Here is a 21,862-nt window from a genome sequence, read left to right as displayed (position 1 = left end):
TAAAGCCTGAAAACAGAGCCATGAGGAGGTGCAGAAGTCTAGTTTTCTCTCAGAACACTTGAATTACAATATGCTGAAAGGTTATTATGGAATTTTTCCTCAATGATGCCAAAAAACATTCTGGCTACTGCAGGTTTAACTTACTTTTATAGCACATTTGAGGTTGGCCCCTGATCATATCACTGACTTATGATCCCGAATGCAGCCTGAGATCCTCTGACAGAGGTCTGTTAGGTAATTCCTAGCTCAAAGCTATAAACCAGATGAGACTGAACCTTTGGACCCACGACTCTGGAACGACCTGCCAGAGGAGATCAGGCAGTCCAGCTCTGTTTCTTCTTTCAAATCTCTCTTAAAAACACACTTTTTCAGAATTGTTTTCTCTTGAATTGGTTATTCTTCCGTTTTACTTCAATTGTTTTTACGGCGTTTTAGTTATTCATACCTTGCTTGTTATTGTTACTATATCAATCTATTTTTATTTATTATTTATCTGTTGATTTCTCTTGTTTGTTTTTTTATGTCTTAAGCACTTTGTAACTTGTTATTACTGCTCCTAAGGATGGGTTAAATGAAGAGGTCAAATTTCATGCATGTACCTGTATGTATATGACAAATATAAAGTTTAGGGTTTTTTTTTAATTGAAAAGCTATATAAATATTATTATTATTATTATTATTATACAGACATTGCAATTGATTACAAATACCATAATAAAGTATTTTATTTACATCCCTAATTACAAGTAGATATTCACCAACACAGAGATATTAAAAGCACATTTATACACAAACAGCCTGAAAACAACCACTCAAGCTGAAATAACACCTGACAGTCCAAAACACCCATTATAAGCTTTACCAAATTAGCATTTACTGCTGGATTTGAGGGCTATAGTTTTGCACATGGACTGTTTTATATGGTATCCTGTATAATTAGTTTTCCCCCTCTCTTGCAGCAGCACACTGACTGTATACCGTTACATGCTAATGAAGTGGTTAACCACTCCACACAGAACAAAGAGAGAGAAGGAAACGCATTGTGACTTTATGGTTTCACACACACCACAGCTTCCTCTTTCACTGACATCATCAACAGAGAGATTTCAGGCTCATCATAGTGGTTGGATGGGACACATTGAAGTGATGATGAGGCATGATGGCTAGCTAACTTAAATCATCTCATGAATCATGAATATCAACAGTTAACCTGACTAAAAAAAAAATCTACTTTACAAATAATACGACTTAAAGGAATATATTTTACAAGTAACTGAATGTCAGTTGCTGCTAGCTGAGAGCTAGCTAAATCTCTTCATAATAAGGGTGCACGCTAGTTAGCTAACAGAGCGAATCACAACAAACAAAACACATCTAATAACATAAACTGTTGCTTGTCAATTTATACAGCCCACGTTATACACTAAGAGGCAGTCGTTTGGCTCCAGTACGACAGGTCTCCAGGGTGGTACTGAAGCTACAGGCAGCTGAGGAACACAAACAACAGAGCTGTCTAATCACAGCTAAAGTTAGCTCCTAGCCTGCTAGCTGCTGAGTACTCACCAACATCTTGGTCAAAAGGGTTGGTCGTGAAGAGAGGCATTGCTGGTGTCTTGACAACAGATTCCCCCCCGGTATTTTCTTTTCTTCCCCCTCTTTCTATCTTATTTCATACAATAAACACGCATAGTATCGACAAACTTCATGAATGTGTCAGCTTCAGCTGGTTGATGTGATTCTACACAGTCACTGCTTCAGCAGACGGCAACAAGCGAGGCATTCTGGGTAAATCAAGCAGACAACTAGTGATGGGAGTTCAGGCTCTTTTTAGTGAGTCAGATCATTTGGCTCAGCTCACCAAAGAGGAGCCGGCTCTTTCGGCTTACCACTTCTGCTTTTTATAGTTCAGCCAAATTTAGTGCTTTTTTGACCTATGGTAAATGGTAAATGGACTTGGACTTATATAGCGCTTTTCTAGTCTTCCGACCACTCAAAGCGCTTTACACTACATGTCAGTATTCACCCATTCACACACACATTCATACACTGATGGCAGAGGCTACTAAGGTGCCAACTTTGCCCATCAGAATTTAATCTAAATACTCATTCACACACCGACGGCTATGCCTCCAGGAGCAATTTGGGGTTAAGTGTCTTGCTCAAGGACACATCAACATGTGACCCGGAGCAGCCGGGGATCGAACCACCGACCGGTGGACAACCTGCTCTACCCTCTGAGCCACAGCCGCCCTATGATTAGTATGTGTGCACATATATCACTTAAAGGGACTATTTGTAACTTTTTAAGCATATAAATGTAGCGGGTCGCCACACATGCGCGTTCGCAAATGCGCGCTCGCGTGTGGCTGGAGCCTCGTCTCCGCTGCCTGCTCTCCTTCACTCAGAATGCGCGCGCGTCCTTGCTGTCTCGCTCCACCTCTAGACGTGAACGCGCGTTCACTCCACACTGCAGAAGAGTTAGTTTAGCTCTGAGAATATCTAGTGAATGCACAGGGGACGTTTGTGCAGAAATAAATGCTGCAGCTCCTCCAGACCAACAGAGCTTTCCCGTGTCTTGTGAAGTGACGGAGCTCTTCAGAGAGTTACGTTACCCTCTCGTTACCGACCGGGTGCCGGTGTCTCCTCTGCTCTCTCCGGCTGCGGGCGGAGAGAGCAGGGAGACACGCTGCAGAGCCCCGCTGCTTCAGCCTGCACTTAGGCAGGAAAAGCCAACACTAGGATCAGATCTAAATCATGTTCATGGAGAGACTTTCGTCTGGTCAGCTAACATTACTGCCAAGCAGCTGAAATATAGAGTGATATTGTGCTTTTAGCTGACGTGTGTCGCCTCACTGTTTTGAGCGATGCTCGTTCAGGTATATTTAGAGTGAGCAAGCGCGAGCCCGACGCTGACTTTCGTTGATTTCACGGCCACAGGTGTCGCTGTTAAGAAGCATTTCTGAAAGTTACAAATAGTCCCTTTAAATTATTCAATATAATCATACTAAACCGTATAATTTCCAGAATACCATAATTTTACATGCTGCTTAGTTTCCGATTGTCACTCATCTTGTCTGCTATTCACGCACCGCCCTCCTCTCTCTCTTTCTCTCCTCCTCTTCTGGTACATGTCCACAGGCTCCGTGCTTTCCACGCTTCCCATTAATTGTCTATGTAAGCAGCCGCGCAATGCATTCTGGTAGCGTGGCGTCGCGATTCAAGAAACGGAGCGTCACGACGCCCGATCCTCATTTGCATAAAGTTGAGGGCTAGTCTACTTTATGCAAATCACGTGCGACGCGACTCGCCGCCTCTTGAAACTCCCGAGAATCTTTTAAAATAAACGTTGTTGATCCAAAATAAAGACAGATTTAGCAACTGCGTGGCTTATTTCTCGCCTCAAATGTTTTCAGAAACACATTTCGGTGAACTATTTTCGGGAAATAAGAGAAGAAAGTTTCCAAACGAGCCTCCATACTGTTTCCGGTTTGAATGCTGGGAGCAGCAGCCCACGGAGGGAGAGCATTCGTCCAATCAGTGCATGGATGGCCGTGGCTCCGAGAGGATCGTCCTATCATTCCGCCTTGAATTAATTTAAAAAAAAGAAGAAAAAACCGTCTTTCGGACGGGAGCCGGCTCTTATCGTTCACTTAAAAGAGCCGGCTCAATGAACTGGCTCGTTCTGACCGACACATCACTAGCAGACAGTCGCGTGTTGAATCAACTGCTGTCATCAACTATGATAATAAGATAATAAAAACACGCTCACAGAGCTGTTAACGCGTCTGTACACCAGAGAAAATCAACCATAAGCTACAAATTGCCCCTAAAAAATAGTATGTCATCGTCAGGTGATGGTGATCATGTGACGTTATCTCATCGCGTTGACTTTGCGTATGATCTTTTTAACTTAAATGTACTCTTCATGTCAGTTTATTATTTTATTTTTCACATTTAATTTATGTGTGTGAGTAAATCTGTTCCACCTGGTATGATGTAGATAATTAAAATAATTTGTTACCAATCAGTAAATAATTTAATAGTTACAGCATTTTATATATAACCAGGGTTAATAAGTCACTGATTTATAACAAATTTAGTTAAATTAAAAATATTCTATATCTTTCCTTCATGCACCTAAATGTATTCTGTAACCTGTGATCCTATGGATGGATGAGTGGGTGGGTTGGTAGGGAGGGGGATAAGGGAAGGGAATTTGGACTTAACTTTGTAATCAGATCTGATGAATGATATCGATTTTGTTTGACTTATACATGTTTTGTATCTGTTATTTTTGTGGGATAAAATCTTTGAAAATCAATAAAACATATTTAGAAAAAAAAATAAAAATATTCCAGAGCGGTTCACCTTTGAAATGCTCACACAGAAGGAATTGTACTTTACATTTATTTTTGGTTTGTTCTAACATAGATCCTGCACGCTGTGCATACTGTATATAAACACACTTCATGTGTACAGCCATTGCATATTTATTTCTTTGCACTATTTGTATGTTGTTGGTCATTGTTGCACGCCTAGTTATTCACCTACTTGTGTAATAGTTCTGTTTATTTTTTTTACCTATCTTTGTTCAGCTTGTCTTTGTTTTTAGCTGTGTCTGTTTCTATCTCCCTATAAATTGTTCTTTGAACAGTGTGAAAGTATACAGCATTATAAAACCAGTCAGATTCCTTTGCCAAAAAAGACAATTCAGATTTACAAAATGTTGGCAGAAATGCTGTTAGATTTACTATTGATTATATTACTGTACTGTATTTACCATAATGTACTGCTATTCCATAACATTCACAAGTCTAAAGATTTAATATTGTAAATTTAATTATATTTGCCAAATACCATTTACATTTGCACATTGCACATATACATTTTTCTGTATCTCAATCTCCATTATTAAAGGAATTCAAGCTTTACGCGATTACATTATTGACTCTTCTCACAAAATGGCTACACTAAATAGTTTTCACACTAAATTTGTCTAAAGTCTTCATAAAATACATCCCCTATAAGAATATAATTGGCTTATTTACTGACCTTGGTCATTGCTGTGCCTTTTATACAAATAAAGATTAATACACTTCATATTCTTGATTTTTCACTGACATTTTGAAGAGATTAACAGACATAATTAGGTGATTTAGATCACAGCATACAGTAGCTAAAGCACAAAAGATTCAAATTAATTTCTTTGGACAAGTCCACACATTAAGCTGAGTATTTAAAGTTTTGTTTTTTTGTATTATATGTAAATTGTACAGCCATTTTTAATCTTGTTGTGACATGTAATTCCCCTACCACTTTAGTAGTGTATCAATTAGGAGTTTCCTTTCTTCTTTAGTTTTTATAAAGTTTATCAAACAAATAAATGGCTTTTCATGCCATATAATCTAAATACATTTGTTATAATATTTCATAGGACGAAAAGCACTGACTCCACACACAGTTTCTTTCCCATTTTATTGTGATCCATAGGAACTTGGTCATTTCATTGAGGCATAATGAGCCTTGAGCCAGATTACAAACTGCTACTCAGTCCTGAAGCATTATATGAATTGGAAAATGTCAATCATACAATAATAACAACTGATTATGCAAATTATAAACATGTAACATATTTCACATATTGTATTTGGCATAATGAATAAATCATCATATGATGGCTACATTACAATTTTTTTTTACATATTGTTAATGTGTGCCTCGTTCTGTATAAAACTAAAGTCTACGAAATACTGTCCTTCATGAAACAGCAGCAGTGCTCACACTGAGCATCTATTCTCAAAACAAATATTGATATTTCAATTTGTAGAAAGGTGACATTTACAAAACTTTATTTCTATTTATTATCTGTAGTCCTCTGATGCTGAGTGGGATCTTATTTCTAATCCCAGTTCTGAATCTGTGAAGTATTTGACAGTATAAAAATAGTTCCACTTTATTAACAACATAATGCTCTGATATAGATTTTTTTGTTTTGAGAAGGAAGCCAAAAAATAAAACAATATGAAACTCAATCCCAACCAACAATGTATCTTTTGTGAACTATTATTTACAGATACACCTGTACAACAGCGGCTGACTTCGTATAGTCTGAACAAATCCCTACATTCTCACGTTTCCTTCAGTACAAACACTAAATCAATACGATAGCGGGCCGGGTCTGTGCATGCTCTGTCTTCTGCACCACGCTGTGTTGTAAAGTGCCTTTAAGACAAAGACCAGTCCAAGTCTCAGTGATAATTGACTGAGCTGGCATCATCAGAGTCCTCTAGTCATCTAGAGCTCCTCCTCAAGTCCTTCATCATCCTCAACGTCAGCCTCTTCACCTTCCTCGCAGAGACAGCTCACACTGTCTTAGATGGATGCTATAAAACCGGAACTTCCACTGTGAAGAGAAGAACAAATATAAAACACATAAGGTGCATTTAACAGTGTTATGATTTGTGTTCAGCAACAGCAATAACACTTATAATGATAAAAAAATGGCACACAGGTAGAAATGTTGCAACATAGAATGATGCGGACACACACTGGGCCGAGAGGTGCTCCAAATCATGGAAAGCTTCAACATCTACTTTATGTTATATTTTCCTATTTTCAATGCAATCGTTACTGCCGTAAACTGTCAACTGCATTTTTTTTTTTTTCTGCCAAAAATGTTTTGTGCTGGTTAGGGGGTACTCGGCTGAAAAAAGTTTGAGAACCACTGCACCCGTCTACTACACTACTCCTGTTTCAGTAACATTCGCTTAAAGTGCTCAGCTGGTTTCAGGGTATTATATATCTGTGACTTGTTTTTAAAGATTTACATCTTGAGTAGGAATGAGTAGACTTGGGACTGACTACCTCAGAGTACTGAGTAGGAAATTCTAACTAACACATTGCTGGTTGTGGTCTTGACATGGGATTTTTTTGCCAGTATGAAAAGAATTTAATATTGCCAACTGTATGCTTTAAAACACATATCCACGTACACGCACACACAAATGGGAGATTTTAAAATTCAGAAAGGTGTGATGTAGAAAGGGTACTAACAGTCAGAGGCACGTTCACAGATGAAGCCGATGCGGTCAGAGCAGTAGAAATCGTTCCAGTTGGCATTATGGATGAGGCCGGCACAGTCCTCGCCGTCCTCGTGGCCGTGGGTCCAGTTATCAGGCTGGCCAGGCTTCCACTTCCTGATAGCAACAACATGAACAATATGCATTAAAGGGGTACAACGGCCTTTTTTAAAAAACTGACATTATTCTGGAGGCTATATAACATGATGGAAAAAAATACTGCAACTTGCTCATGTACGTGCATATTGTGAGGGCGTGCCGGGAAACCACAAGGTGGCAGCGTCGTCACGGTAAACAGTAACTACCTGTCAGTTAAATGGAGTATAGAATTTCAACAACATTTGCAATATAAATAAAACATGCTGACACTTTCTGAATCTAGTTTATGTTTACAATAAACACTAATAAGACAGGGACATTTTGTCATACCTTTCTGACTTCTTTCGCCTTCCAGTAGTTATAGTTCATGCAAGTGCTGTCCATTGGAACGGAGACATGCATGACAGGATTATAGCGCAGGTTGTGACGGTCATCCCGTGACTAGTGACCATGCTTACAAGCTAGCTGCTGCCCAAATCCTGTCATTGATCTCCCCGTTCAAGTGGCACTTGCACTTGCATAAACTATAACTACTGGAAGACGAAAGAAGTCAGAAAGGCTAGACACAGTTTCTCTGTCTTATAAGTGTTTATTGTTAACATAAAATAGATTCAGAAAGTGACAGCATGTTTATTTATATTGCAAAAGTTATCCCCACTGACAGGTAGTTACTGTTTACCGTGATGACGCTGCCACCTTGTGGTTTCCAGACGTGTCCTCGCAATATGCGCGTACATGAGAAAGTTGCAGTCAAAAATCTCTGTTGTTCCCCTTTAAAGTTGAAGCATCATACATATATATATATATGTATATATATATATATATATATACATATATATATATGTATATATATATATATATACATATATATATATCATCAGGCCTGTTGTTTTGGAACAGAATGAAGCCAGGAGTCAAGTCAGAAAATCTTGAAAACATATGAATTCCATTTGCTTAATAACATATACACATTTTTTTGTAAAAACAATTTTGCAGGTTTACTCACTTGAATGCAGGTAAGGTTCCATCCACCCATCTCCAGACATTTTCCTCCGCCTTGTCAGTAAGGCCCAGCCAGAAATAGCCTTTTCCTGCAATTGCATTTCTCACAAAAGTCTATGGATAGAAGAGCAAAAGATATTTTAATTCAGAAAAAAAAACTGTCTGTGATTTTAACATTAAGTTTGTTTCATTCTTTAAAGTCGGTGAATGTATTAAAGTAACTATGGGGTGTAATTTTCATTTACCTGTTCCTCATTGTCGTTAATAATGAGCATTAGAGATGACACGTTAGCGCAAAACTGTTTGGACTCGTCAAAGTTGAGCCGCTGAGAACCGGAGGAGAAGTAATAGCAGCTGTCTCCAAACCTCCTGAACTCAGGTGGGCAACCTGCAATCAATCATTTACAGAATATTACAATATACTGTACAAGTGAAATCACATGTCAGATGTTGTATCAGAATAATAATGGGCCATACATCTATTTTCTACCCAACTCACCAGGTGCTGGAGCAGTGGTGGCAGGGGGCTGGATCTGCCGGGACACGGAGCCTTGTGGTTCCTCTGCTGGTTTGGAAGGTTGAGGTGCTTTGGGGGATGGAGGTGCTTTCGGGGGCGGAGGTGCATTGGGGGGTGGAGGTGGTTTGGGGGTTTCAGGGACCTTAGCGGGCTGAGCAGGCCGAGTGGGCTGAGGAGGTTTTGAAAGTGGAGGTGCATGCGCAGGTATCCCTGGTAGCCCTGGAGGACCGGGAGGGCCGATGGGTCCAACGGGCCCACGTGGACCCTCGATTCCTGCAGGTCCTGCTGCTCCTCTGGGCCCCTGTGGCCCTTGTGGTCCTGGCAACCCCGACATTCCATCCCTACCAGAAATCCCCTGAGCTCCAGGGTCACCTTTTTCACCAGAGCTTCCAGGTCGACCTCCAGACCCTCTGGACCCTTTAGCCCCCGGAAGACCCCGAGCCCCAGCTGAACCCTTTAGACCTGTCAACCCTGGTAGTCCAGCAGCACCTTTCTCTCCTTTAAGTCCCCCCACCCCTGGCATCCCTTTGTCTCCTTTATCACCCTTTTGTCCTGCTTGGCCCACTGGCCCCTGAGGACCCTTATCACCCCTGGGGCCCTTTGGACCTGGTGGACCTGAAACATAATAAGAGCAGGTGAGTGTGTCAGAATGTACTGAGGTCTTCACATGTTTCACAAAGAAAACATTTATTTATTGTACTTTGGTATTTTTAGGTAACTATTATTTTGCTGATAATATAGTGTACTAAGATAAGATAAGATGAACCTTTATTAATCCCCGGAGGGAAATTCAGGTGTCAAAGCAGCAACATCAGCAAACAGAGAGAAACACAGGCGAGGTAAAGGTATACACAAATTATAAAAACAATAATAGAGATATAAAACATACAGAGTGAAAGGGTGAACATAGTGTGGGCAGTCCGTCAATAAATAAATGTAGAATGTGCAATAAGTAAATGTAATCTGTACATATGTGCAGTCAGCAATAAAGTGGTAAATAGGATGTATAGTGTACTAGAGAGCGGACAGAGGTGTAATCCTGGTCCTAGTCAAAATGAATATATGTGGTTCTTATAGATCTATACAGGGCGGCGGCAATGGTGGCATTGTACGTTTTTGCAAACCACGGGATACATTGAATGTTGACGTTTCTGAACCAAAAATATGTTTCATAAATACGTTTCATATCAGCCTCGTATCATGCTTGCAGAAAGGCACAATGCCACGTGGTTAACATTGTGAAACGATGGATGAGCAACAAAACTACTTATAGGTTAAGGTGGAAAAAAATTTGGAGCAGTGCAGGTGTAAAATATTATTATTAAAGGAAATGGAAGGATGAAATACTTGTAAATGTAGAAGAAGTGTGTTATGTGCAAGTTGTTTATGACAGAATTAAATCAAACCAATAAAATCATCTTGTGAACTGAAAATTTTTTCACCATTTCCAATAAGTACGTCTTCTATTCTTACCCTGCAGGATGGTGAAGTTGGTGATGAGCTGCGTGTGCTTGCTGTCCACCAGCTTCATCTCCTCCATCACCACCGAGAGGTCAGCGACCTCACTGTCCAGCCTGGCCGCCATTTCTTCTTGCTGTGCGCGCAGCTCTTTGCTGTCTGCTGCGGCCTCCGTCACACTACCGTTCAGCCCCGCTATCATGTCTGTGTGTCGCATCACCGTCTCAGCGCAGGACCTCAGGCCGTTCAGGTCGGTGCTGATGGCACCCAGGAGCTGCGTTGCGAAGCTCACGTTTCCAGTCACGCGGTCCATGTCGTTCTCGTGTCTGTCTAACCGTGATTCCATCTCGTCAAACTTAGTTGAGGTGGCGTTGTCGTAGTCTCTCTGGTGGTCCAACAGCTCGTGCAGGCTCTGACCTTGGTCCTCACTGAGAGCTGAGGTGTTCTGGATCTGGCTGGCTAGCGTGCTGAGCTGAGCCCCCAAGTCATCCAGAGCTTCTCCGTTGGAACGGGCCAGGGCTGAGTTGTTGGCCGCCAAAACCTGGAGATTCTGGACTTTTTCCTTCAGCCACTCTGTGTCACTCTGGGTTTGTCTGGATGTCTGCTGCAGACCTTGATAGTCATTCTTCAGTTTCTGCACCGCCTGGCCTGCGTCTTCCACCGTCTTCTGCAGCGTGCTGAGCAGATTGCGCTGCTGGGACTGGGTGATGTTTAGTGAACTGATACTAACCTGGGTCTGGCTCTGCACTTTGACCTGGCCCTGTATCTTTGACTGAAGCCATGCAGTGTCTGTCTGGAGGTTGTCAATCATGCCACCGTAGGAGGCCAAGGTCCGGTTGACCCCGCGCAGCGAGGCCTCATTGCCCTGCATAAAACTCTGCAGGGAGACATGGCCGTTCTGCATGTCATCTCCTGTGATCTGAAGCTCATCCAGCACATCCCTGTTTCTAGTGGCCCTGAGGGCAATATCGTTCAGCTGGTTCTGTAACGCCTCCAGATCGGACTTGAAAGTCTTGATGTCACTCGTGGCATTACCTGACTTCTCTCCTGCCTGATCATCTGGAAATGTAACACACAGAAACGAAAATATGGTAAAATGTCAGTCAAAAAGCCTCTTTGTACACAATATTAAAAATTTTGTTCACAGCTACAGTAGATTAAACAATCCATATTTGATATCTAATCTTATGTTAATGAGACTTACCTAGTTTCTTTAAATCTGTCTCCACAGCATTGATCTTGCCTCCATAATTCTGCATGCCCTCTGTGACATTGTCCATCCTCTGGACCACTGACAAAAGAGGAGAGAGAAGCATTAAATAGATACGCACATTACATACACTTACAGGGAAAAAGCAAAGTTAAATACAAAATATAATGATGCTGGTACACTTTTTTCCCTCACTATTTAGTAAAAGGAACCTTTATACAACCATCACAGATACTAAGGAATGGTATAGAGCTGCAAAGATTAATCAATTAATCAATTAGTTGTTAACTATTAATTAACCGCCGATTAATTGGTTTGAGTCGATTCCAGCTTCTTACAGTTTTTCTCATTCGCTTTGGCTCAATTCTTGAATGACAATTATTTTTTTCAAAACAATAAATTCAAATCTCTGAACAATAAGTTTGTTGTTCACAGCAGATTAGAATTTCTCATTCATTCAAGCAAATGTGTGCAAAAAGTAAGTACAATTGTCTTCAATTTGCACAACAACCACTTGCACATGTCTTGCTGATCAAAACTGATGAGTTGATTCTCAGTGAAATTGTCATCCTCTTCACAAAGATCAAACAAAGATCACTATCCACCACGACATCTATAAAGATGCACTATCTACCTATAACAAAACCATCCGTCTAGCAAGGAAAGATTATTTTTCCAGCATTATTACAGAAAACGCCGGAAATTCCAGAGTTCTTTTTTCCACCATTGACCAGCTGCTAAACACTGTTCCTGTCCCCCCACTATCCTCAGCAGCTAAGTGTGAAGAGCTTGCCCTATTCTTCATGAACAAAATAACTTCAATCAGAGCTAGTATCACTACTAGTGGAGGTGAAACTGACATCAGTAGATCCCGCAATGTAACCATGAGCACTTTTACATGTATCACACTAGGTGAACTTTCTAAAACTGTCAGTGAATGTAACTCTACAACATCAGATATCGATCCTATGCCCACAACATTCTTTAAGCGAGTGTTTGATAGTGTCTCAGGTCCGGTCCTACACATTATAAACACATCCCTTAAAACTGGCGTTTTTCCAGATGCTTTTAAAACAGCTGTTGTAAAGCCCTTATTAAAGAAACCCAAATTGGATACCAGTATACTAGCAAACTACAGACCGATATCAAATCTACCTTTTATTAGTAAAGTATTGGAAAAGATAGTATTAGTCCAATTAAATTCCTTTCTTGAAGAAAATAACATCTTGGAAGTCTCTCAGTCAGGTTTCAGAAAATATCACAGTACTGAAACTGCTCTCACCAAAATAATTAGCGACCTCAGACTTAACTCTGATGCAAATAAAGTATCTATCCTTATCCTGTTAGATCTTAGTGCGGCATTTGATACCATTGATCACGACATCCTAATCAATAGACTTGAAAAGCTTATTGGGCTCACTGATAGTGTACTGAACTGGATCAAAACATATATCAGAGGAAGGAAGTTTTATGTTAGCCTAGGAGACCATATGTCTAAGAAACATGAAAACTGCTACGGGGTTGCACAAGGAAGCTGCTTAGGTCCATCACTCTTTTCTCTTTATAGGTTACCACTTGGTGACATCATCAGAGAACATAATATTGATTTCCATAGCTACGCGGATGACACACAATTGTATATATCAGCTGAACCTAATGATGCGACAGCCATAAATTCCATTACAAACTGCTTGTTGGCAATAAACAAATGGATGAACAATAACTTTCTCAAATTAAATGAGGACAAAACAGAAGTTCTACTTATCGGCCCCAAATCTAAAAGAGAGATGCTAACCATGAATCTCGGAGGTTTAACCGGCTGGCTTAAACCTGAGGTGACAAGTCTCGGTGTCATCCTGGACGCAGATTTGAATTTCAACTCCCACATTAACAAAGTGACCAAAACAGCTTTCTTTCACCTCAGGAACATAGCGAAGGTACGATCATTCATAAAACAAAATGATGCTGAGAAGCTAATTCATGCTTTCATATCCAGCCGGTTGGACTACTGTAATGCACTTTTCGCTGGTCTTCCCAAGAAAACCACTGGAAGACTCCAGCTCATCCAAAACTCTGCAGCTAGATTATTAACAAAAACTAAAAGGAGAGAACACATCAGTCCTGTCCTAGCTACTTTACACTGGCTGCCTGTTACTTTCAGAATTGACTTCAAGGTCCTCCTCCTCACATACAAAGCACTAAATGGACAAGGACCTAGCTACATTGCTAACTCCCTTACAAACTACACACCAGCGAGAACACTGCGATCATCAGATGCAGGTCTATTAGAGGTCACCAGAAGCAGTCGAAAGAAGATTGGTGATGCGGCCTTTGTCAACTATGCCCCAAAATTATGGAACGCACTACCCATAAATATTAGGGAAGCAAACACGCTAGACATTTTGAAAAGACATCTTAAAACCTATCTTTTTACCAGCGCATTTTCTCTGTAACTTGCACTACGAATTTTATCCTGCACTATTTATATTTTACTATTTCTACTGTTCTAAAATGTTTTATTATTTTTATCATGATTTTGTTGACTCCATGCACTGCTCTTGCTGCTTATTTTTAATTTATTTTATGTAAAGCACTTTGAACTGCAACTCCTGTATGAAATGTGCTATATAAATAAAGTCTTACTTACTTACTTACTTACTTACTTCACAACTTCTAAACACTCTTTCATCGTTGGAGCCAACCAATGCAAAATTATCCATTCAATTATCAAAATCTGTCAGACATACATGTATTTTCCATAAATATCTATGACAGGGTGTTATGTACTGTGAGGAGGTACAATCAGTTGTTTTTTTACTGAACTACTACAGGTTTTTTTCATTTTTACAGGGTTTATAAATTTATTATTTGTTTTTCTTTATTGTTTTATATTTTGAGGCAAATTGTCTGTTCACTGTATGACTTTACATGAAAGATCAAAGGGGAGTTTTCTTTTTACAGCACATGTAACACATTTCTACACAAATACAGTTACTGTAAAAACACATGGACATATCCTGTTTCTTTGTATACAGTATTGTAGCCTACAGTATTGACTTTTTTAACTATCTAATCTAAAAAGCTCCGTGCGATACACAACAGCCTCCAGCTAGACAAAACTGACATTCCTGTATAGTACAGTAAGCAGTCAGTGTCAACACAAAGTAGAACAAAACAGAGATTTATATGTAAGAAACATTTCCAGGGATGAGTGCCGTGATGAGAAAACATCTAAACATTTTGACCAGTCCGGCTCACACGATGACAAACAGCTTTTCATTTTTGGTGGCATTGGCCAATTTACTGACAAAATAACTAGCTTTTGAAGTATGAATGTGTTTTGGGTGAGTTACTGCCTTTTGCAGACATGCAATAGAGATGTGATGTCCCATAAAACAGTTGTGACTATTGCACTTATAGTTTAGGGAATGTTAAGGCTGCTTAAAAAAATGCAAAAAAAAAGCAATTGAGAAAAACTGAAATGTGAATATTTTCTGGTTTCTTTACTCCTCTATGACAGTAAACTGAATATCTTTGAGTTGTGGACAAAACAAGACATTTGAGGACGTCTTCCTGGGCTTTGGGAAACACTGATCGACATTTTTAACCATTTTCTGACATTTTATAGATCAAACAACTAATCGATTAACTGAGAAAATAATCAACAGATTATTCAATAATGAAAACAATCATTAGTTGCAGCCCTAGAATATTAACTTCTATAGATAGATCGACAGACAGACAAACAGACAGACAGATAGATTACATAATTAGTATGGTACTTTTACTTCAGTAAATAATCTGAATACTTCTTCCACCATTTACAGATAAATCTCAACATTAACCTGTAAGCAGAGAATTTACTGAGCAATGCTGATTGTGACCAGCAGAGGGTGCTGCTGTATTCATTGCTCTCCAGTAAATAACTGGAAACTCAAACAGTAATTCAGAACTCCGGATGCTGAGTGAAGAGTTTCCTAAGTTCTTTTTTTTTGTAACCGGGCAACTGCGTATCTGTTGATCAATACAAATCTCAATTTTCAGCGCACATTCACAAATTCCACTTCAAGAGTATAAACAATGTCAAACACATGATGAATAGCACACGAGTACACTCTTGACTCTGGTTCCACTTTCTCTCTCCTCCTCACATCTGCAACAAAGAGTCCATCTCCTCTCCTCCACCGTTTGTTTTTCTGTCGGTATGTGGTCTCCCAAAAAACTTCACTGGAGAACATCCTTATCGTTTCGCTGTTATCATTCCAGAAGTGAGAAAAACACGGAACAATAACATGCACTTGGGACAAACAAAAACACAAAGGCCCAGTTTCAAAGAGCTGTTGGGAAACTGCTGAGAGTACGCAGCTTGAGCCTCCTCTCTTTCCCTCTAAAATGATAATTTCTTTCTCTTTTCGAGTAGTAAAAAATACTGTATTTGTTTCCCATAACGTTCATTCAAGATTGTATTGCTACGGCACTGAGACCTGCCATTTATAATAGTGACATATATCTCCCCCACAGTCCTGTATTGGAAAAGCATTACGGGTTATACAAGGTTGCTAATTTGAGGCTTATTGGCTGCCTATTGTGAAGTTATGAGCCGTACTTAGGCAGTTACTTAACGTGAGGCCCAGCAGATTAATGCTGATCAATGCTGCAGGAGCAGACACTCAGTGACACAGCAGGAAACATAAACAACGTTTTTAACTTTGGACAAAATGGGTCATTTGGAGGGACAAGACTAATGCTGTGACTACATTTTTGTACTTCTGTACTTACACTTGCTATTTTGACTGCATAAGCGCCTTCACACTGACAAGTATGACAAAAACAGAGTCCCGGATGTTGTACTGAAAACAGTCAAAATGTTGAGTGTGGAACGCTGGACACTTCTCACCCTCAACGGTCACCATCTTTGCTATGTAGCAGAAGGGGAGGGGCCACCAACCTATTTCAAACTTGTGGAAATGGCGGGCCCGTGATGGGAGACTGTGGCCAATCACAGATCATTTCAGAGAGAGAGCGTTCCTATTGAGCGTTCCTATTGGCTGGCAGTGCTTGGTATTTCCTCAACTGTTCTCAACATGGCTGCTGGGTCACAAACTTTGTCATTTTACAGCTAAACAGTACACTACTAGATGTTTCTGAAAACATTTGAGGCGAGAAATAGGCATTATAGTAACAGAATATTGATTCATATTTGATCAGCGCTGCCTAGTTTGACCATTTGGTCGGAGTTCGTGAGTGATTGACAGCCCGCTCATAACCGCAGCTGGACGGCACACTCCAGCTCGGCTCTGATTGGTTGTTTTCCTCCGGTCTGTGAAATCATGCCGATGCCATTAGGCGCACCGGAGGACACCGGAGGAACACAGAGGCACATGATTTTTTTCCAGATTACCTGTCTCATGCACTACTGTCAGGATATAGTGACCGGTTTATAAAAATAACTTTTTTTTAATAATATTTGCTCCAATTCTACCCACTGCAGCTTTAAGGAGTGGAGAATGAAAAACACAACAACACAGAAACCAGCCTTCACTGGTTTTCTTGCAAAGTATTTTGGACACTTGCAGCCATTTGTGAGTCAACCTGTGGTTCACAAGACAACAAATTGCTACCAAGCCATAAAATCTCCTCTGGGTTGTTAAGCCAGGGTATACGCTGCATGGTCATCTGGTAGACATTAGAGCCAAACCACCAAAATAACATGGACTCCACGCAAACACACAGACCCAAAGTTGGAGACCCAAAACAATCTTGACAGCACTTAACAGGCCAAGATTCAGATTGAGATCTTAACTTGTACTTGACCGTATTTTGGATAAAATCAATCCCCAGTGGATGAACGCAGTTTTTGGTCTGTTGGTTGAGCTGCATGCTTCACCAGGTTAGGGCGCCTGTGGAGCAGGTAGGACTTCAGTATTTTTGCTCAAGGATGTTTTGACAGGTTTTTTTATGATTGATTGGGGCCAAAGATGTGTAAAGGCTAATTGTCACAATTCCCAAGAAAGGCAACCTCAGTGAATGCAAGAACTGGAGAGGCATCATGCTTCTCTCAGTCCCCAGCAAAATCCTCTGCCGAATCATCTTGGATAGAATGCAAGAACCACTGGACAAGATATTCAGGAAGGAACAAGCAGGTTTCCGGAAGAACAACTCCTGTACAGATCACATTGCATCACTCAGAATAATTGTCGAGCAGTGCATCGAATGGCAGTCATCACTGTTCATCAACTTTGTTGACTTTGAAAAAGCCTTCGACAGCCTAGACAGAAACATCCTGTGGAAGCTGCTCCGACATTACGGAATACCCATAAAACTGGTCAATCTCATTAAATGTATGTACAATGGATTCACGGGCCAAGTCATTTCAAATGGAAAGCTATCAGACACCCTCCAAATAAAAACAGGAGTACGACAAGGCTGTCTTCTGTCTCCCCTGCTCTTTCTTGTTGCCATCGATTGGACTATGAAAAAGTCAGTGGATGGCCAAAGGACGGGGTTACAGTGGACTCCCTTCACACAATTGGAAGACCTCGATTTTGCAGATGACTTGGCACTGATCTCAGGAACACACACACAAATGCAACAGAAGACAAACAAATTACATGAACACAGCAAACAGCTAGGCCTCATGATCAACATTGGAAAGACCAAGGTCATGAGGATCAACACTAAATCCCACCAAGGAATAAATATCAAGGAGCAACCCCTAGAAAATGTGGCAAAGTTTGTCTACCTGGGAAGCAACATCAGCACAGACGGAGGAGCAGATAAGGATGTGGAGCTACGCATCAGCAAAGCAAGACATGCCTTCAGAACACTCCGACCTGTATGGCTCTCTTCCCAGCTCTCCAAAAACACAAAAATCCGAATTTTCAACTCAAATGTAAAATCTGTCCTTCTCTATGGCTGTGAAACCTGGAAAACCACAAACACAATCACCAACAAACTGCAAGTGTTCATCAACAACTGCCTCCGATACATACTGAGGATATGGTGGCCCAGAAAAATTACAAATACAGACCTGTGGAAACAAACAAACCAGGAGCAAATCAACAAAGAAATCAAAAGGAGAAAGTGGAGATGGATCGGGCATACACTCAGAAAACAAGAAACAAACATAACAAGACAATCTCTGGACTACAACCCACAAGGAAAGAGGAAGCCAGGGAGACCAAAAAACAACTGGAGACGGTCTATGCTTGACGAGTTAAACAAGATCGGGACCTCCTGGCAAGAAGCAAAGACCACTGCACAGAAGAGAGTGAGGTGGAGATCCATGGTGGACGCCCTATGCTCCCAAGGGGGCCAAGAGGACTAAGAAGAAGAAGAAGAAAGATGTGTAAGACTGAACAATACACACAAAGTGCATACCACATTTATGGTGCCTGAGATATCTGGAATTCCTTTCTGTTTCTATGTAACATCATTGGCCAGAATGGGTTACAGTCGGGACAATGTTGCACAACAACTGTGTTTCCAATCTCGAGCTCTGGCCAATCTCCGAAAGATATCAATTCAGTGGAAAGTAAACAATGTGTTCTGTCAAAGGAGTCTCTACAAGCGGTAAATCTCAACACTGACATGGTTGGATTTAGTTTCCCATTCTTTTGCAACGATACAATCCTTTGACTTCCATCAATCCTCAGAGAGAAAGACAAAGACAGAGAGAGATGGCACATGTGGGGGGCAGGGGACGGGAAAGTAAAGGGAAAATCTGCTAAAACTAGTATATAATTACATTGTGATATTTCATTTATATATTCATTTGGAAATGATCTACAAATATCTATCTCTCTATACTGAAAATAAGAACAGCAAGACTTGGATTGATCACTTCCAGATGGCCCTTTTAAAGTCGGTCTATTGATGCTAAATTAAATTTTTTTAATTAAAAGAGACGAGCTAACATGTCTAATAGTCTACAGCCATGCTTTGCGCTAAATGCTAACGTCAACATACTAAAAATGCTCACAATGACAATGTTAACTAGTTGATGTGTAACAGGTAATGTTTACTATGGTCACAATCTTAGTTTAGCATGTTAGCATGCCAATATTAGCTATACTTTCTACTGCAGATTTTTTTTTCTGAAATTAATCGGAAAATTAAAGATTTTGACTTGATTATGGTGCTATAGATGAAAAGTCAGTAAGATACATCCTCTGGGGACCTTGAATGTATGTACAATATTTCAGGGCATCTGCCCAATATTTGGCTAAAAAGAACAGAAGATTGGCATAAAATAAGACATATAATACCTCATTGATGCCTTGGACATCCTCAATTTAAGACTAAACTTTTTAAGAACCTTTGGATACTATAAGTTTTAAAGAACTTGTGAAGGTCAATCTAGAGACTGTGGGTATAAAACCCACTGATACTATTGTCTAATTATGAGTAATTATGAGTTGAATGTCAGACTGAATATACTTGGATTTGTGTGACCACAGCTTTAAAATCAATATTGAGAAACTTGAAAAACTACAGTATAGTACAAGATAGGGATGTATCAAGTCCATGCCAAAATTCTGAAAATGTGAGTGTACTTGTTTTTCTACAGTATCGCAGGTACCGTAGGTACCGTCAGGACTCGAGACTAATGGTGTCCCGTCATCCCGGGAATGACGTTTTCACAGCAATATAAAATAGATAATAGAGAGGGAATTATGACCTGTTTAACTTCCTAATAAAAAAACAGTATGCAAACGGTAATAAAGGAGTGTATGTTGAAATATATGGGATTTATTACATTTTATTTTATTAGTTTTGTTTTTTCCCATGGTACTGAATTGGTATCAAGAATCGTGGAATTTCACTGGAATTGGTATCAACTAATTAATTCTGGTATCGTGACATCTCTAGTACAAGTAGCAATGTATGTCTTCAGTTTTGACTTACCTTTGTACCCGAGGACGGCCACTGCTATGGTGAGCAGGGCACAGAGCACATAGAGCAGTGCAATAGCCGCCCTCAGTGCCCAGTCATTTTTACACTTGGTGCACTCCGTTCCCTCCTGAATTCCTGCAACACACAACAGAATTTGTGTCACAAACCAGTGTACAGTGTGCAATAAGTCTGCTTCATCCTAGTAACAGAGGACAATGTTGAGAAGCAGTAGTAACACAAATATTGTGCAACTGGTGCAGGAAGTTAATAAAAATAGACCTGAGGTTTCCATTCAAAAATGAATTCACTTGGGATAGTTTTTTCATTTCATAACTAAGTTTAGTACTGCGTGTCTAAACTGGGACACGCTGTGCCTTTCCTCAGCCAAGTATCAATTGAAAACATTTGCTCCTCGTGAATAACACGACTCAGTAAGAAACTTTAAAAACACTGCACATGTGTTCGCCATACGACATAGAAACCGAAACACAACAGCACCATTCCACTGTATGTGTCATTCCTCGTTGCCATCCAACCTAAAACCACGGTACAGTAAAATCGGCGGTCATTCCTGTCACAGATGTTCACTGGTATTAACCCTATGTCTTGGAAACCACCAACACCATGTGATACAATGCTAAACATTATGCTATAGGCAGGATGTTTACTTGACTTCATCAGAACACCCTGTAGCCTCTGGCAGGAGAGAGAGGGCAGCTGGTGTTTATTCACAACAGACAATAAAGATCTTTCTGTAGATGGAACACAACTTTAAATCATAATATAGAGGATGGGAGAATTTCTGGGAACCTGTAACACTTTATGAGACAGGAAGGCTACAATCTGGGAACCCATCGGCAATCGGTCTGATGACGGTTAAGCGGACATCCGGGCCAAGACTTCCTATTCTGTGCGCTGCTCATTCTTTACAGTCCGATTAGTGACTTGAGATGCAAAACTGGAGTTGGAATTAAGAAACGACGTGTACCACTGGATTGTTTCCCAAGTAGCCAGTTTACAAGCTAATTTTGAACCAATAAAAAGCTAAATTATCTACAGACAATAGCCGGTGGGTTCCCAGGTTGCATTTCAGCCGATGCGTTCCACCTCTTTTGATCTCCACGCTGACGGTTTACCTGCATTCAACCAGAACGCTTCCGATATCAAAATCTTGTCACGTCTCCTACAGATTCTACATGTGAATGCAGAATCTTTTTCTATAAGGACTGTCAAAGTTAGCGCGATAATAATGCATTAACGCAGAATTGTTTTAACGCCACTAATTTCTTTAACACATTAAAACAATCAATGTTTCGGAGGTCTCAGTTTTAAAGCTAGAGTGAAGATACTGGTATCATATGAAACTAGAAAAACCTAAGGACTTCATTGGTACCAACCATGTCATACTAGCTTGTTGCAAAGGAGGCTAAATAATGTTGCGAAGTTAAACTACATTTTGGCGAGGAAAAACTGTCATGGCCATTTTCAAAGGGGTCCTTTAAAAAACTGGAATGGCCGTATTCACAGGTGTCCCTTGACCTCAGATTTGTCAAGTATTTAATACTCTTATCAACATGGGAGTGGGCAAATATGCTTGCGTTA

General features: G+C 40.3%; 1 protein-coding gene across 1 annotated transcript in view; it reads right to left on the bottom strand.

Annotated features, from left to right (window-relative positions):
- LOC141777138 (collectin-12-like) overlaps positions 1 to 21,862 on the bottom strand; it is a 65,229-nt gene that overhangs the window by 15,113 nt on the left and 28,254 nt on the right. Inside the window, exons 3-11 of the mRNA XM_074651120.1 lie at positions 20,273 to 20,395; positions 11,360 to 11,446; positions 10,171 to 11,214; positions 8,680 to 9,312; positions 8,426 to 8,568; positions 8,185 to 8,294; positions 7,054 to 7,196; positions 6,164 to 6,222; positions 1,564 to 1,663 (exon numbers count right to left, since the gene is read on the bottom strand). Of these exons, the coding sequence (XP_074507221.1) occupies positions 1,564 to 1,663; positions 6,164 to 6,222; positions 7,054 to 7,196; positions 8,185 to 8,294; positions 8,426 to 8,568; positions 8,680 to 9,312; positions 10,171 to 11,214; positions 11,360 to 11,446; positions 20,273 to 20,395 (2,442 nt within the window). The remainder of the gene's footprint in view (positions 1 to 1,563; positions 1,664 to 6,163; positions 6,223 to 7,053; positions 7,197 to 8,184; positions 8,295 to 8,425; positions 8,569 to 8,679; positions 9,313 to 10,170; positions 11,215 to 11,359; positions 11,447 to 20,272; positions 20,396 to 21,862) is intronic.

The sequence above is a fragment of the Sebastes fasciatus genome, chromosome 11, assembly GCF_043250625.1.
Source record: "Sebastes fasciatus isolate fSebFas1 chromosome 11, fSebFas1.pri, whole genome shotgun sequence".
NCBI lineage: Eukaryota > Metazoa > Chordata > Actinopteri > Perciformes > Sebastidae > Sebastes > Sebastes fasciatus.
Note: the sequence above shows the minus strand (reverse complement) of the source record. Positions and strands in the feature narration are given on the sequence as shown.